This window comes from Syngnathus leptorhynchus, chromosome 5 (assembly GCF_054491065.1).
Source record: "Syngnathus leptorhynchus isolate UIUO chromosome 5, UIUO_Slep, whole genome shotgun sequence".
NCBI lineage: Eukaryota > Metazoa > Chordata > Actinopteri > Syngnathiformes > Syngnathidae > Syngnathus > Syngnathus leptorhynchus.
In genome coordinates this window covers 12,147,930-12,166,862 of record NC_141199.1, presented here as the reverse complement: position 1 = coordinate 12,166,862, position 18,933 = coordinate 12,147,930, and the positions used below count along the sequence as shown (strand labels likewise).

At 43.6% G+C, this 18,933-nt stretch overlaps 1 protein-coding gene across 3 annotated transcripts in view; it reads right to left on the bottom strand.

Moving 5' to 3' along the window:
• slit2 (slit homolog 2 (Drosophila)) overlaps positions 1-18,168 on the bottom strand; it is a 61,875-nt gene extending 43,707 nt beyond the window's left edge. The window contains exons 1-4 of one of the 3 annotated variants that reach the window (XM_085912141.1): positions 18,002-18,168; positions 17,380-17,451; positions 16,346-16,417; positions 10,824-10,895 (exon numbers count right to left, since the gene is read on the bottom strand). In XM_085912141.1, the coding sequence (XP_085768267.1) occupies positions 10,824-10,895; positions 16,346-16,417; positions 17,380-17,451; positions 18,002-18,168 (383 nt within the window). Of the gene's footprint in view, positions 1-10,823; positions 10,896-16,345; positions 16,418-16,690; positions 16,842-17,379; positions 17,452-18,001 lie in introns of those variants that run through there. The other 2 variants (XM_085912139.1, XM_085912140.1) reach the window with 2 other exon arrangements.
• Positions 18,169-18,933: the final 765 nt, after the last annotated feature.

Here is an 18,933-nt window from a genome sequence, read left to right as displayed (position 1 = left end):
ACAAACACGTGCACGCGTGTAGATGGGCATTCAGTTCAGATGAACCTTGTCATGATGACATCACGAAACTTAGGAACCTCTCCACACACATAGCAAGAGAGCTTTTAAGCTGTGTGGGTTCTGCCTGTACATGCTGGCTGTCAGACCATAAAGCGGTTAATAACCTTTTCTCTCCTTTTTCCTCCTCTTCCCTCCCCTCAAGTCAATCACCTCCCCTCTCTCTCTCACATTAACCCCCCTCCTAAACTTGACCCACTCCCACCTTCTTCTCCCTTATTTTATAGTGTTCCACTGATCTCTCCCACCACGAGAAAGTTGGCTTGTATATAAACAGATTTAGATGGAATAGCACTTAAAATCAAGCATACAACAGCAGATGACAAGATTTGTGAATATTTCACCAAGAGATCATTGAACTGGCTAACAGCAAAGTTTAGAGAGTTTTGGTACGCTGATTTAAAAAACATATTTATTTTTGTTCTAGCACAGCAGATTTTTGAGATATTTTCATTCTTTGTTTATTGGTTTTCATATATTTATATGTATTAGATCTATTATTAATATTATTGATATTAATATTATTGTTATCATTATTATTTTTTAAATATTATGATGAAAAAGTAAGAGTAGCTCTGGAAAACAATTCTAGAAAATGTTGCTTGCTTAAAAAAAATTTGCCCAGTGTTATATTCAACTCAAATATCAGCAAATGTGTCTCTGTGGTGAAACATAACAAGAATAACTGAACATTCCTGAAATTGCCTCATCTTTCCAATTGTTATCATTTGATCAAGCGGGACGCGAAAGTTGCATCTAAAGCGGCCGATGCTGACAAAGTAATTGTGCGAGGCGGTGAATGTGAAACACATGTGCTGCTTTGTCAAAAAAGAAGCATTTTCTTTTCTCATGTCTTTTATGCTGTGAATATTTCAGTGAAGACAGCTTTCAAACACAAATGGATTGGATATGGTGATACAGTTTCACTATTGGGTGGGGAAATTGTGCAAACACAGCCAAGCAATGAAAACTTTTGAACACGCCAATGTGGTTTGGATTTTGGGCAGGTGAACAATCATTAAGGGGGGAAAAAAGTAACTCAATCCCAGACTGGATTCTTCCACATATCAATACCTACATTGATTTGAAAACATATATCACCGTCATCCGAAACAAATGTTACTCTGCACATCACTATGGAATCCCGAAAGATGTCATCTGTTAACTACAGGACATGCGCTAGCACGCACACACACAGATATTGACAGTAAGCCAATTGCTAAAGACTCTTGCATACACTATAATTATAACACTCGTAAAATAGGCTGACATCATCTTTTTTCAAGTACATTGCGGTAAAAGTTGTGTATTTATTAACCTGCAGGTGTCGAACTCTCACCGCTGACTTGAGTCATAGCGGAAGAGCCCACCCCCGTCGTCGCACCAAAGCATCATCGGTTTAAATTTTACCTCGTTAAAGCCGACAACACGCTCAGCGTTGCACGTTGCATACAGTGTTGGAATAATGGAAGGAGAATTAAGTCTACAAAGAGGAAAGTGAAGAAGCAAAACATAAACAGGTCATTACGATCCCTTTTTCTGCAGTTGTTGCGCCAGAATGAGATGAGGCAGTCCAAGTCAGAATATAAACAAATAATAATTACAACCGACTGCAGCTGAGAAAAGCAATGGAGGGCAAATGTTACAGCCACTTGTTTGACAGCTTCAATGATGACAAAAAATTGGATTCATTGTTTATTTATCTTTGGCTCAGAGGAATGAATTGTTAGAATTAAGAGAGTCTGCCAATGAATTGTCGGGATGTAGGCCTCAGTATCTGACCCAAGAACAGGAAGAGATCTGAACATACACACACACACACATTCACACGCCTCCTGTTTCTCCTTCTTTCTTTTTCTTTCTTTCCTTCCTTCCTTCCTTCAACCCTCCCTCCCTCCTCCGTGTCTCTACACGCCTGCCAATTGTCCGTAATTGAATTTCCCTCAAGGATGAGGATCTGTCTTTGTATTTCCATCGCGCTGAAAGTCATAAAGTTGAAGAAGTCTCTCGTTAAAACAAGGGTGGGAGATTGAATGAAGTCCACTGTGGTGTGTGTGTGTGTGTGTGTGTGAGATGTTTCAAAGGCCAAGAAGGTTCAAGGGAATACTTGGATTGGACTTTTCTTCAAGAACTATTGAGTGCTACTAAACGGTTCAGCAAGCGCAAGATGTGTTTGCAATATTAGAATGTGCCAGAGAATTACAGCCCTTGACGGTTCTCATCACTGACTTTATTTTGATTAATATATTTGGTGTCGTTTGTCACGAAAAAACACAGATGCACGATTGTGGGTCTCCAAGTGCCCATCTGCAGTTCTTTTCAATGCCTTCTTCTATCTGCACTAGTCAAGCAAAATATAAAAAGAAATACATATTTATAAGGACTGATAAAAATCGCGCCCTATTCATTTAAAATAACTTGTACTATTGAAACAATGTTGGCAATCTTAATAAATGTACATCTTTGTATTTCTCTGACATCATTGTTGGGATATTATTTTGGTAGATTACAGTTTTGCCAAATCAATTACCATAGAAACAAGAAAAACAACTATGATGGTGTGAGAGGAGAATGTAATGAATGATCAGAGTCCTAACTTGTCTCGCATACTTTATTGGATCACTCTCGTTGAGATAGCATCTGTTTAATTCGGCATTACCCAATCTTCTTGGCATGTGTCTCGGTGCATGCATGCGTGTGTATTGGAGAATATTTTAATGCCAGGCACTTGCAGAGGGGTCGCAAGCCGTTCAATTAGGGGGGCGTGCTTGGTGGGTTGGGGTGCACTCTGTCCAAATGACAAAGTAATAGGATAATAACGCTTCTGAGGTAGAAGCTATCATTAGACGCTAGCCACGTATATGCAGCTACTCCACCTTCTCTGTTCTTTTCACAGCACTGATGGTTCCATTCTTATTCAAAATCATCCCATTCTGACAGAGGGCGATGTGCTGCAGCTCTCAAGCTGGCCTCATGATGCATTTTAATGAGGCTAAGTCGCCGTGGTCAGTTCAAAACACACTCAGCTTTAAGGACGAATTAATGCCAGAGACTTGAAACTTGTGAGCAACATTGCAGGGAGGAGGGGGAGGGGGGGGATCACTGGTCAGCTTCCAGTTTCCTCTTTTGCATTGTTACCCTGCATGAGGGTCTTGCGTAACCCTCTCCAAACCAACACAATGGATGGAGGGGAGCGAAAAATGATAGAGGGATGAAGAGTGATGAGGGAGAGGAAGAAGGTGACCAAGAAGAAGATTGAGGGATTTTTTTGACGAAGGGTGCCAGTGGCCAGCGATGACGGTCCCACTGGAGAATGCCGACTATGCCTGTGGAGTGGCACTAATGGAGCCAGAGAGGCGATGCAGTTGCCTGCCCTGGAGGGGGGATATTGTGCAACTGGACAAGGCGGCTTGACATGTAGCCAAGATGGAGGATTAGAGGAGAGGGAGGAGGCCGGCACCCGCAGGCGGAGAGAGACGGCCATGTTAGGTCTGCTGACTGATTGACAGCAACGCAACTATTTCTCCTTTCACAGTGACTGCCCTCGTTTGCCCCTCTAACACTGCCGGGAAAAGCCGGCATTTTTCGGAATATTTTTCCGGCGCCGCTCTTCTGGATAAACAACATAGACAAAGAATAAGTGGAAGGGCATTCCGTGTTGCCGGGGAAGGAGTGTGATGTTCAACATTGACTTCTATTACTCTGTTCTGCTGAAAGATCTGTTTTCGACACATTTTGTCCTCATTAGGGTCACAGGGGAGCTGGAGCCAATCGCAGCTGACTTTGGGCGAGAGGAGAGCCAATCACAGGCAGCACTGGCAGAACTAGAGGTGGGGCGCTGGGGCACTGCCCCTCTTGAAATACTCTTGGATGCTCCAGGTGCCAGGCCAGATATTACTTTTGGGTACTTTGCAATTTTCACCCGTCCCCCAAAAGGAACATATATTGTATCTTTAATAGCAATTTTTTAAAGAATTGTATGGATTTGGACATTTTTGTTTTGTATCCCCTGAAATACCCTTGCCCCGCCCACCAAAGGAAAAAAATCCAAGCTGTTACAGGCACATAAAGACAAACAATAACTTGCAACCACATTCACACAAAATATTATCTGCTCCTGTGATAAGGCCTAAGTGTTGTTCCAATGACTAATTACACGCTGATTATTGGGTCATTTAAAAGAGAATCTCAACACTTTATTAGAGCGCTAGAGCTATAAGACCGAGGTCAATACTGCTGAGTGGATGCGATACGGGTGAGTCGAGGAGCCATGCATGATAAATTGTCCTGATTACTTCATAATCCTTCCCATAACTCATCGAGCTGGCCCGGACATCCATCAACAGGCGCTGCGTGTGGATCCATACCTGCAGATAGCGTGCAGAGGGAGGCTAGCCAGAGCAGAGCGAGCACATCCTGCTACTGTGCACCCCGCCCGCCGCCTTGCATAATGAGCTTAAGCGCAGTGCGTTAAGTGACAAACATGAAACAAACACAATTAAGATGCTTAGTGGGCGGAGCCAGCGCACCGGGAAAACGCTAATAACACGCCAGTATTCATTCCTACAGACACACCTACACATGGAGTTGGTGGTATCACTCCATATCATGCATGCTCAAGTTACATCCGCACACACCTGAGTAATTGTGCGGAACAGACATGCAGGCTCCAGACTTCAGGCTACCTGCCATCTACAGTGACGACTGATAAAACTTCCTTTTCGACTTCTTTACTTTCTCCACATGTCCCCTTTACAGCTCACTCACAATGTGCAAAACGCTTCTGTCAACGCGTCATTGTCTTTCTCCACTTTTTTTTACGCACCATTTAAGACAGTAAACACATCTCTAATCTTTGCCCTAAATACCCTTCATTCATTCTGGCTCACCCCCTTTACCCTATTTTTTTTCGGAGCATAACTTTCTCTGCTTCTCGCCGCCACTCCTGCCTGGCATGTTCATTATCCTGCAGATCTCATTTGATGCTCCCCATGACCTTTGAGCGACTGACCTCTGACACACACCCAACAGGTCACACACCCTGCGCCAAATTGGTGATGTATCGCAGTAATTTTAGGCAAGACTACTTTTATGGTGTGGTGCATTTAAAAAAAAAATCGACCTGTCAACCAAATTAATTAGCTTACCCAAAAAAAAAAAAAAAACTCGTTAATTATGCCACCTGGAGGATGAGCATGTCATCGTTCTGTCGACCACGATATGTCGTCGACATAGATATAGCTGAGCAGAGATACGTTATTTGCAGTAAATCAATCATTTTTGGATGACTTGAAATCGTAAATCTGTTGATTTCTCACATTTGGGAATCGGTAAACTCCTGTCAAGGTCAACAAAACGTTTCCAAGAAAAATCTTGGAAAAATCCCATGTGAGGTCACATGAGACTTCAGTTCAGAAGAAATAATTAAGCATTTCATTTTTTCTGATTTTATTGGTAATGCACACAGAAAAGATTACTTGGATGGATAAGCAATGTCGTCAAATACAGGACATTCTTTTTGAAGAACATCTACGCATATTCATTTAGTGTGCAATTTTTAATGCCAATTTCATATACACTTGGGAGTTAAGAATGTTCAAATGTTATCATGTGATAGTGACCGTTTGACTCTGGAACTGATTATTTCCTTTTCGTTATTTCCCTTGGGGGAAATAGTCAAGCCGATCTCTTTGCGGCATCTTATTGCGAGACGCATTCCGCTAATATTGTGGGGGCGGCATTTAATGAAGTTCAGATAATGCTAATATTGGATTTTACACATGTATTGAAATAATATGTTCAAATAAATCAACAGCGGCTGTTCGTCCATCATATCTGGGATTCTTTCAAACCCATCCAGAATCAAGTTTGTTCAAATTCAAGTAGGGCGTTTTCATCAGTTCACGTTTACATTTTATCGGTATAACATCATCTTTTGTACAGGTGCCATCTCAATAATGCCACTCTGGCTTTGGCAAAGTCGAATCCCTTGCGAATGAATTGCAGCATTGTATTGGGGATATGAATGGCAAAATCACTTCTTAGGAATGAGTGGCCTTGAGCAATTCAGACGTCAATCATGTTACTCATGCAAAGGCGAATGAATGACTCACTAACGTTGCAAGAGCTTGTTTGCACTCAAGGTGATTCCTCGTGTGGGAACAGATCAGATGGAAATACCTACCCCAAAAAAAATTACAAATAAAAGTACAACTGGATGTTTCCCTGTGAGTCGGAATGACTTCTGGACTTTTGGACAGCATCCGCTGGGAAGATGTGAAAAGAGCTCCTTTGTTTTAGGTGAATGTGTGCATGAGAATTTTTTATATCTGCATTGAAAGAAACGGGAGGGGGCAGGAAATGAGACGGAATACTCAAGTGGTGAGTTGGTGCGAGTGTGCGGGCCTGTTTGTTCACGATGGGAAGGAGAGTGAGACGCTTAGGGGGATTTAAGTCATTCTCTTGGACGGAGACTATGACAAGTTTATATAGTGCATCATATGTGAACAATCACTAAATATATCTTCATTCATCACACTTAAGTGTCAAGGATATCGGACAGCATCCAAAAATAAATCCAAAAGTCACTCAAAGTTTTGAATCAACATGACGTGCAAATAAATGGAAATGTATTTTACCAACTGTGATTTAATTTTGTCACCATTATTGTAAATGTTTAGGAAGACATTCCAACTTTGACATACTACCTCCTGCTTAGATGTTCTGATTAGGACATTCTTCACCTTTCACCTTTCTCTCGGACCCGAGAGGTCATCAGCTCTGTGGCGACTAAAAGCACCGGATTAGTTTTTTGCTGATTTCAAAATATTCTTTAACAAGAAAAAAAACATCATCCTAGTTCACTGTCGAGTGTCGACATACCAAGAACACCCACTTGTTCCCAGACCAAGGTGGCAAGTGTGTGTATGTGTGTGTGGGGGGGGGGGGGGATCAGGGTTTACAAAAGACAAAGGTTCAACCTCCTAGGCTGCTAAGCAACAATGGCGTTTGGTAAAGCCTCATCATGGCACAGTTTAGCTGAGGATTAACCGCTATTACATGCACACACACACACACATTGAGCTCTATTTTCGTAGACACCACACGTCCGCTCAGTATAAAAAGGGGCACATCTTGATTGTCATGTCAGGGCAAGTCTAGTTTCGCGGGTTTGGAAATTTGGGAGCCCACAATTTGGCATTTCCTTTTATGGAAGTTGTCACTAGTCAACATACGAGTTGATCAGAAGGTTTTGACGTCCTTAACACATTTATGAATGGAATCATGTCAGAGCGACTGTCTTAGATGTGGCCTGAGCAGGTGTAAGGTTAAGATCGACTTTCTAAATCGTCCCCCCCGCCAGGTGCATCTCAAAGTCACTCCTGCTGCGTTGGCCTAGTCCAGTCCGCCAAAAAGTTAAACGAAAAGAAAAATGCGATGTTTGAACAATCTAAGATAAGCGTGACACTGGAAAGAAGTAAGGCAGGAAAATAACAAAACGTACAATAAAATCCAAACATCCCATCAATCTGAGCTCACTCACACTGAAACAAAACCAGACTTGTGGAATTAAAGAATGTTCTCTTTTCATCTAGCGCACCATTCTTTTCATCAATCCCCAAGCATTTACTTTACAGTTTTAATAGAAGCAGAACGTCATAAAAGTTGCCAGAAGTGAACCTTGTCAGTTCTGTGGTCATAAAATCCATGATTGCGCACACACACACACACACACACACACACACACACACACACACACACACACACACACACACACACACACACACACACACACACACACACACACACACACACACACACACACACACACACACACACACACACACACACACACGTATGTGAGCCCGATCGGGTGATTTGCGCAGCGGCTTGGCGGTTGTCCGGGATCTTGGCAAAGGTGCTGATCTTTTAGTGGGCCATCATGTTTTACAGAGTCCATCTAATGAACTGGCTCTGTTGGACCCGATCACCTTCTCTTTCTGTCTCTGGGCTCTCCCTCGGAGCAAACAGTCACAGCTGTGGTTCTCAGCACTCGACAATAGAATGCGGGGACAGAATGTGTGTGTGTGTGTGTGTGCCGTGGCAAATACAGCGAGACATGGTTGCTGGGGTGCTGCCTGCCACATGGCGTCTCCAGATGTGTGTAACCTCATGCAGTCAATGTGTGTGTTGAGGACGTCGGCGTTTTAAAAAAGGGAAAGCTGACTTTTTAATTGCTTGTATCCAAACAGCTGGATTGCACTCGTATTAGATTAAGCAAACTAATGTGATAAATGTAGCTCTTAAAAGTACGTCGCAAAGTTCCTCAACAGATTGAGTTTTACTCAATAACATCATTTACGCAGATGTAGAGAGGGGAAAAAAGAACGAGTATATAATTTACAAAAAAATTGGGGACGTGAGTCCTTCAACTAGTGCACTAAGCAAAGATTAAAAGCATAACACACACAAGGTTTTAAAATCCAAGAGTGAAAACAAGAATGTTCATAATAGTAGGTTGAGTAAGTGTCCGTATATATAGCAGCACTGTTGGAAGAAGCAAAGACTTTGCACATACCATCTGACCTCAATAGAAAACTTAACACTGTTCCACTTCCACGTAAAGATTCTCAAGGGTTTCATGTTATGTTTTCTAAAAATAGAATAAAGCACTGCATGGGGTCAAAGAACACACAAAAGAATTAATATTGACTTCAGCTTTGGAGTTGAAATGCACAATAAATGACTTCCATACTTGGGACGAACGCGCTCGTCGCTTTGTGGCTGCAGAGGCGCCGGTAAAAAAAAATGTCAATGTGGACTAGCATACTTGTTGTCTCTTTCTGTGTATTTTTATGATCATTGTTATCCGAACGAACTTGTCATAGCAGATTCCACCACCCGACGAATAAAGATTTGTTTACGGGGGTTGAGACGCACACGGCCGCCGCTACACAAACGTGTGTTTGCGCACTGAGAGGCCGGTGGTCTGTGACAGCTGAGTGGGGAGAAGTAGAACTGGGATGTATTTTTACTTTTGGCCCACACGCTAAGCAAAATGCCAAGTCTTGGCCTTGAGTAACACACACACACAAGCGTGCACGGACAGACACACAACCTCAGACATGACAGGTCGAGCCAGCGCACCGCCGGAGCGGCCGCAGAACATAAACAACTTTCACACAATGTGAATCATCTGAGCGTGTCAATATTGTTTTAGATAAATATATTCAGCTGCATTTATATATAAATCTATATATACACCGTATATACCACACCATAATTATTCCCCGAAACCACAAACAACCACGACGAGTAGTTAGTTCCCACAGTCTGAGATGTACAGATCGTTTTACGCTCAGCACTGCGACAGAGGTGCCGGAGCAATCAGCGGCGAACGTCTTTGAATGAAACTGTTGATTTTCTGTGACTAAAACTATTTACTACCCATGAAAGGCCAAATGTAACTTTAGAGGGGAAACCTGATTCATCATGAGCACACACACACACACTCGAGCATGCATGCACACGGTGAACAGCAGCTGTCGGGGTGCTAATCTCCATTAGCTACTGAACTGGCCTCAATAGAGAGTCATTGAAAATCACACGACTCCTTCTCATTCATCCATGTTCCACCACATCATTGTTGGTGAGCTTCCACAAGCACCAGACCAAAATGGCATTTCAGGTTTTCCAGTTGTTTGTTTCCATGCAAGATGCAACATATGGACAAACGTAATTGGACGATAGCTATTGGAACTTAGAGTGTAAAAGAAAACAAGGAGTCATCGATGGGTCAAAAGTAAAACGTGGCAAACTCAGGCCCGGGGGCCAGATCTGGCCCGCCACATCATCTTATGTGGCCCGCATAAGCGGACCTGGGGCATCCACTTCCATGATTTTTGCTGGAATGTACCAACATTTTACAATTTTACAAATAATAAATAAAAATCTTCAGCATTTTTTATTTTATTTTACAATGACTTGAACAACTATACTTCTCCTATACTCCAAGTCCATTTTTTTGTGTATAGTGACAATTATTGGAATGTGTTGTTGGTTTCCCCATTGGCACTATTATCACGTCCACTCTTCTTTGTGTGTGCGTGTTGATGCGCGTCAGTGGCAATGTTTGTCCAATCATCCAGAACAATGTTTGTGGGATCACTGACATCGAACCCGAGATTGGGCCTGGTGGTTTACAGTATTTGTCTCGGTTCATCACAAACATGTTTGATGGGGTTGAGGTCAAGGTTCACAAATTGTTCCATCCAACTACTAGTTTAACCAGTTTAATCCAACTACTGCTTGACTAATGGAATGCTTATAAGATGTAGTCCATTGATGAACTCAATGGATTGTTTGGAGATCATTTCAACACATCTGCAGCAACCTACACTGATGAGAATTTATTTGTAAAAGGTTAAAGTGGCCCATCCCTTGACATTAGTTGAGTAATAAAATGCAGACAGATTTGTGTAGAATTGGCCCAAAAGAAATATATTGTGAGCCCTGGAAAGAGTTGCACAAACAATTCAAGTCCAAATCAGTGACACTATGGAGTACATTTATCTAGATTGTGACCTGTGGAACAGATATAGATTTTTAATGTAACCTATTTGTGAAAAGGGTGGAATTCTCTTGGGCATATTCTGCCCAAAATGACATCAACATAATGTCACCAAGCCATTTGTCATCCGAGTGATGTCATGCCTTTGATACAACAATGCATAGCAGTTTTGTGATGAACTGAAATCAGGACTTACAGTCTGTGAAGCTTCGTTGTGCCCAGGAAGAGCAGCTCGGGAAAAACAGCCAGATTATTCCGATTCAGGCGCCTGAAAAAGACAAAACACCTATAAGGAAACCACTTTTTTTTTTTTTTTTCAAACCGAGGATGTTATAAATTAGTTTAATGTTTATGATTTATAGGGGGACGAGGTTAGGTTTTCATGGATGGATACACTCACTAGCTTTCATTAGCTTGCACTGAGAAGACAGCCATAAACAGTCAAATAATTTGCATTCTTATGGTGTCAACCAAAGCTGCATCATTGCATCTTATAAAACCACGCAACCGTTTAGCATAAAAACCCGGATAACGAAAATAAGACGACTTCATTTCTCATTTTGTCAATGGACATGCGCCACACCCCAAAGGCCAACCACCGCCCCAAAATAAATTTTGTTCAACTCCATGAACCAGGATGGAGTCCGCGTAACAAACAGATGAATCATTCCCCCCCTTCATGCCGCAATCAAAAATGGTGCTGCCCAGTAATCTTGTCTGAGCATCCAAAAACAAAGTGGCCTGCTAACATACAGTACAAACAGCCAAACAAAACGTGTGTGTGCGTGCCATATTGACGCAGCTCGTGCATTGGGGTTCCGTTAGATTGCACGGGTGCACCTAATGCTATTTGGTGACAGTAGACAAAAGAACAGACTCCAGGTTACTCTTGATGGTAACGTGGCTGCCAAGCAAATAGTAAAGTGGAGAAGGTGGAAGGCAGGCGAGGCATGGGGAGAAAGACAAGAGTTCCAATGTAGGCAAGGGGGGGGAGATTTTCTTTTTGCCACAAAGGGAGAGAAGAGAAGACGATGTGGGAAAAACAAACAGGCGGTCTGGCCGGGCTACTGAATGTGTGAAAGGGACCCCACTGAGTAAACAAGGCCCTCACAGGGGAAGAACTCACAACAGCCCGTCATCACGCACACACATACACACGTACACACGTACAAATAGAAGCGTTGAGAGAACTCGGGTGAGTTTAATAATGTGGGTGCGATCATTTAACCCTGCTTGAGTGGAGTGAAGAGGTTTGTGTGCTGATGTCTACGGGCGGATGTGCCTTGATGTGAGTCAGGGGAGAGAGAGTGAGGCAACTGAGTGACACAGTGAGTGAAAGGCTGCTGAAACTGTTTAACCTCGACACATACGCACGCACACACGCATTGACGAGGCCGAGCAACAGATGCCAGGCGTGACTGGATGAGAGTTAAATAAAGGAAAAGAAATTGGGGGTCCACGTAAAAACGTGACCTCAAAACTCGAGGAGGTACCTGGGCCGTCAATTACCCCATGTTAATTTGGAAGGGGACTCGTAATCCTCCCCTTTGGACGCATCCCTACTGACAAACATCTTCACACAGGTTCACATTTGCAGTTCCGCCAGAGCCCTATTATAAATATTTCACATTTAGCAGAAGTATGTTTCTAAATTATTCACCCCTTTTCCCTTAACAGCTGCTCTGGAGGCTAAGAGGCTAAGAGCCCCACATCCCGCAGAGAGACCCCCGCAATCCCGGCAGGTCTTGCCTATCCCCGGGAGTGCCCGTTCGATGGGCTACATTTCCCCCGAGGACATTTTTGAGGCTGCAGATGAAGGTGTGGAGGAGAAGTGCTATGAGCTCATCCTTTTAAAATAGATGTGATGCTGTCAGAGAATGAAGATGCAAACCAATCTGTTGCACCGATACACGCTTGACCCCTAATAATCAGAAGAACTCACGTGGGAAAACACGAGATATGTTCGTAGGCTGTCAGAAATAACAAATAATTAACTTGCATATCAAATTAGTTCATCCTAGCAAAATAAATGAAAATGCCAGAAAGAAAAAAATCACTATATGGTATAAAAACACAATCAAATTTTATTTCCCAAAAATATACCATTGGGCAAAGTGTGTCCGAAAGCGGATGAAGACACAAGTCGGAGGTGTGAGAGTCTCCTGCAACTAGTGAATGTCTCGCTGCAGCTTGGCGATAATCCTTGCACTCATAAACAGATGCTCGAGCGACACAAACTACACAGTAAATACCCACAAGCTCCCACGTACACATTGCGGCATTTTGTGTGGCCGAGCATTCAAAAACATATTAAACACACACACAGTCGGTTTTCACACTTCAGAGCCTCGCTGATATGAAGTGAGTTGCAGTCTGTGGCCGACAAGGAAAACAAACAAATCATCCTGGAAAGCAATTATTACAACGCCAAAACCAGCAGTGTTGTTAACACATAAAAATTTGGACCAACAAATACCATCTACCACAAATGCACACAAGCTAGTGATTGCCAAAGGCCCTTTACGAAACATTTCTCTGAATGTCAGCATGCACAAGCACTACAATTTCTGGCACACCTGTACAAGTACTGAGAATCTGGGTGACAAAAAGGAAAACAGGGATTATAATGTTGCGTAAAAAAAGAACCTCATGTGAAAACAAGTTATTACAAGATTCTAGTTAAATAAAGCTCAAACTCGTAAATTTTTGGAAATCCCATGGCAGGAGCCAAATAAGAACTGGATGGGCTAAAAAAAAATATTTGTTCTGAAAACAAATGGGCTGTGATAATAAAAAAATTACGATGTTCTCATAAAATTACACATTGTCACACACTACAACTTTTTTTTTTCTTGTAAAATGACTTAACTGAGCATTATGGCCTTTGATCAATTTCAGCTCTTGTACTGGAGCCAATTAGTCTGTGTTGTGTCCCTAATATTGTGGCCCATGTCTCCCTCCCTCCCTCGTGAGTCAAAAGAGACTTCATTGCACTCAAGATTCAACCAATCTTATCTGATCTCAAAGATAGCATCTTTGCATTCAGTCTCTTCATCCAGGCTTTGACCAGCAAGCATCATTCAAATTCATTAGGTCTGATATGAGCAAACAAGTGTTTAGCAAACAAAAAAAAAACAAAAAAAATTGGCTGCTGCAGTGCGCCCAAAAGGGAAATCTATCTCCAATGCCTTTTTACAAAGGAGCACGCCGCGCAAGTAATTTCAGGCTCTGCTGCTCAATAAACGAAACACACACACACGCGCCACCAACTGCAACAACGCTATCACTCAAAGCCCCAGCGAATGATTTAAGTACAGTATATTATTTCGAAATTATTTTGTGTATCCATGACAGACAAATGATTCCGTGCTATTTACTGTGTCAAAACATGACAACATAATCACTTACATTCAATCTTGTGTAATCTCTCTTGATAGACGCATTTCAAGACTTGTAATAATACTCGGGCAATTACTGTACTCACCACTGTCACTTTGATATTTGACATGTGATCACTCAATTACTGGCTAGTTATCTTATCATTCATCTCTAATGTGTTCCGAAATCCCATAATTAGAGTCTCTTACTTAAGAGTGTGACTGTTCACAGGTTTTGGACAGCCACCGTATATTATTCAAATGTTAGATGATGATAAGAGGATCAAGTCGTCGCCATCCTTTTCTACCCGCAGGGGAGAATGTGTGACATTCCGATATGTGCGGGACAATGGAAATAGAGAGCGAGCGAGACGGGCGGGTATTGAAAAATATCACAAGAAAGGGGGAGAAGAAAGTGTGTGTGTGTGTGTGCGTGTGCGTGTTTTGTAGGGAGAAGAATCCAACCGATAGTGACAGTGCTGCCTTGCGAAAGAAAATGCACATGCGAGGGTGTTAGTGTATGTGCACGTGTATGTTGTGACATGCCTATCTCCTGCACACCTCCTTACACCCCACCTCCACACCCTCCAGCTACTGGCCCACACCTGACCCCACCCGGGCTAAGCCCTGCAGGGCCTGTCACTAAGAAAAAAAAAAAAAAAGGAGGGGGAACGTTTTCCAGCCTGGTGGGGGGTAGTCAGTGTGGATTCATCACCCCAGCTTAGGAGCCTCTCCTATGGCCAGTGGTGCCCAGCAGGCTCCCTGTTGCCTCCTGGAGGATGGAGGCCTTTGAAATCGGCCCCCAGACTCCAGACTTGGGAGATGTGCCATTGTCCGGCAGCAGCGGGGGGGCATTGATGACTGGCTCCATCATTGTGTTTGTGAACATGCAACGGCAAAGATGGTGAATTACAGTTGGAGACCCTTACGCGGAGCAAAAGAAAGAACCATGTCGTGTCAGAAAGTTAGCTGTTTGTTGCCTTCGGAGACCAAACGAACAAAGAAACAAGCGTATCCTGTTAGACAACATGAAATGACTACGCTCTTTGTTCACTTGTCTGTTTTAAGCGTAGAAGTCGTGTAGCAGGTCAGTTTGACCCTGGATGCGCTATATTAAGGGGGACTTGTCCTTTTTGTATGCCAGGAAACAAAATGGGATAGCCCACAAAATCCTATTTAGATTAGACTCCAGTACATAAAAGAGGTCAGTCTCACTTAACTATATGTAAACTCAATTTCTGCAATTCTGGGAGCAACACAACAGCCACGACATGACGATGACGGGAAAATATTGAGTCAGCCTGTGCACTGTTTGCGTAAAGGGAAATTGAATTTTGATCCTATTACAGCCTCCACTATCAAGAAAGTTTTGTTCACTGATGTTTGACGTGAAAGAGGGTCTGGCTCACAATCGCTGTTCTGTGTTTGATGGGGTCCTGGGACACATACCAAAATTCCTTAACGGACCTTGCTTTGTGCACTGGGGGCCCCGTCATGTAACCCAAACAGGTCTTAGGTTATATCTCCACAATTGAGATCTCAGTCCATGTTTTCAATAGGTTACCGTCAATCATTTATAATGTATTCAGAAACAAATCTCCAAATTGACGTTACAGGGACTTTGAGATTCGGGGGGGGGGGGGGGGGGGGGGCTAAGGAGATTAGCTCAAGTCGTGATTGACTTCTAAATTGATTCAAAGGATGTGCCCTGATACTGGTCTGCGGCTTTGTCGATGCATACGCTGCATTTTGCAACACGTCTTAAAAGCTTGACTCCAGACCCCGTCTGACTCCGTCGACTGCATTCCAGTGTGTCGTTGCTTGTTGGTCAGACAACACACGCACACACATTTAGATATATACAAGTTGCTCAAACATCAAGCAAGGTTGACAGTCCACACAATGGACGTTTCACCAGTCAGGGGTCCGCACCCCCCCTTCCCTCTTGCTGTTGTCTCTATGCCAGACTCGCTGTGGCGCTTTCAGACAACCCAGGCTTAATTATGCCATAACTGTCGAAGGGTTGGATGCTAAATACCAGCGAATGCACCATCGCACCCCAACAACCTTTCACTGCTGCTAACTTGCAGCTCAATATCTTCATCCCCAGATTGGCCTTTCTGATTTGGGGCATGTCCCAGGTAAAGTCATGTGTATAAATTCAATGAAAAAAACAACAACTTCCTATCGATGTTATTAGAAGTGAAGACAGTTTGCGATTTTGCTACAGATTTTAAATACAGACACACATAATTTATGCTAAAAAAAAATGTGGCTCAATGGCCACTGCCTGAGTTGCACCTGTTTATTATTTTGACACACACAAAAAAATGTCACTCACAGTCTCTCTAGCTCCTTCAGATCCTGGAATGCTCCTCGCTCGATTGTGGTGATTTTGTTCTCCATAAGCTGCCTGTAGGGAAAAGCATAAAAGAGTAAGATAGTGTGTAATGGAGGGACCCCAAAACTATCGGAAGTCCAAATGAGTACGGCGAGTGTGTCTTAATGGAGTCAGAAAAAAAAGAAGTTTGACAAGAAGTCACAAGAGATTGGTCTCTGAGATGAAAGTGGTTGCTGTGGGTGTGAAAAAGAAAGAGATTGATGGAGATGAAAAGTGATAGATTGTTGAAACAGCATCAGGGAGAAAAGACAATCAGCAGGCGGTCGATCGCCGCCTGGAATTTACTTTAAAACTCAACGCAGACTCATCTATCATCCAATTTAGTCCGTGTCTAACCTTCTAGCTCTGACTACTCATTCACTTACTCCAGAATGCTGACCAAGCCCGCTTGCACAAGCACACATTTTGATGCAATCACATGACAAACACAAGGTGCACACCCGGAAAACGGAAGCAAGCACGCACAAGCGCACACACTTTATGTCCTCAACAAGGACATAATCTCCTGAGGAATTCGAACAATGTGTCTCCGCTGCGATTCACTTTTGAATGTTGAGTCGCACACGCGCAAATACACGCACATGTTCTTACTTGACTCGATCCCCCACTTTCACCCTCCCCTCAGTCATCCCTTCATTTGTGGTTGCGCGTAATGACAACCTTCTTTTCTGCTCAACCTCCATCACTTCCTCGCTGGCGCGTTAATCATTGCAGCACATAGGGCCCCCGAGGGCCCCGCTGTTGAAAATACCCCCCCCCCCCCACACACACACACACACACACACACACACCACTACAGATGAACAGGTGCCTATATGTTAAAATGCACATGCATGACTCACTTAAAGCGACCAGACCCCCCTTTTGGAGTCTGGCGCATTGCGCGTCGGGTAAGTGGACGAGAAAAAGAAGTGCAAGTGCAAAAGGACGGAGTTATAGGGAAAAAAAACTCAAGAAAAACAAAAAGCACTTACAGCACGCGCAGATTCCTCAATCCAGCAAAATCGGCCTTGGTGATTTTAGTCAGGTTGTTAGCGTACAGATCCCTGAAAAAGAAACAGTCCAAAATAATGCAGCCTGTCGAATATTTCTTTTCTCTAAAACTTGCACAGCGGCCCGCATCTAAATGTCATTAAAGCATAGCTTGGGCTGTTGCCGCTGCACTGTAGGCAGGGCCAGTTTTAATTTGATCTTTTTTTCTAATAGAATACAGCCTGTTTAACTCAAAGCCCACTTGGCTTCCAAATCCGTTTTTGATTAACTGACTGGTCTGCAGACAAAACCGATGTGGTCTCGGGTGCAGCGTTAATGCAACAGTGCAAAACCACCAAACACGACCACATCACGCATGCATGGCCCTTCGCCGGTCCCCACGGTCAAAGCATATTTTGGTGGGCGTTTTAACACGTCAATAGAAATTATGTACAAGATGATTTGTCAGAAAATGAAATTCCCCTTACTGCTTTATGAAATATTGGGTGGTGACATTTTTGTTCAGATAAAGTCCGTTTATTCATGAAGACATCCATCTTCAAATAATTCAAACGGTTTGATATTTTTCCGTGCATTTAAACTGGAGTCAAAGTATGCACTTACAGTCGTTCAGTGTTACGGGGTATATTCCTGGGCACGCTGCGGAGCCCTTGGCCGTGACAGTCCACTGTGGTCCCGGTGCAGGAGCACTGAGTCGGGCACGGTTGTCCGACTGCGCCCCAGCCGGAGAGAGCGACGGCCAGGACGGCCACCAGCAGGGCTCCCGGCATTGCGGCAAGTGCAAAAGTGAGGCGCAAAATAGCAAGAGAATGAAAAAGATCCTGGAAAGTGTTCAGCAAACTCAGCGGGATGCCGTCCTCCTCGTCGTCTCTAAAATTTCACGTCCTAAATTTACATTGGGATCTCCTTCATGGGGGATGCGATGATTTAAAAACCGGGAGCGGGGTCTCCCAGAAGGGAGATCGGAGAGGCGGTGGAGCGACTCTGGCTGCGCTACAGCGGGACAAACTTCCACATGTCCGCGGCATGCAGCGGCCGAACCCCCTGGTACCTCGATCCTCCTTGTCTTGATCCACAGAAGCCTCACGCACTTACACACTTTAGGTGCACCCCTTGCACACACGCACATGCACTGCCTCACACGCGCATACTCCAGGTAAAGCTTTCTTGTGATAATGAATTCAAACCACCGTCCAGCAAAAAACAAGAGGAAAAAAAAAAAACGACTAAGAAGAGGTGATGTGGACGTACTGTTTCTGAATGATTGGCAGTCGGTCACAGGTACCGGTTGTGGTATCGGTAACGTGAAGGAGGACTCAAGTCCGCCAGAGAGCTGAGCGCAACAAGACAATCCAACTGAGTAAGACTGGTGCGTCAAAGCGCTGCAGTCCACAATGTCTGGTTGAGAGGCGCTGGAGGAGGGAGAGAGGGAGAGAAAGAGAAAGAGAGAGAGAGTCGGGGAGAGATAGGGAGAGAGAGAGAGACAGGGGGGGGGGAGAGAGACGCAGCGGAGCTGAAATACATTTAGTAAGTAG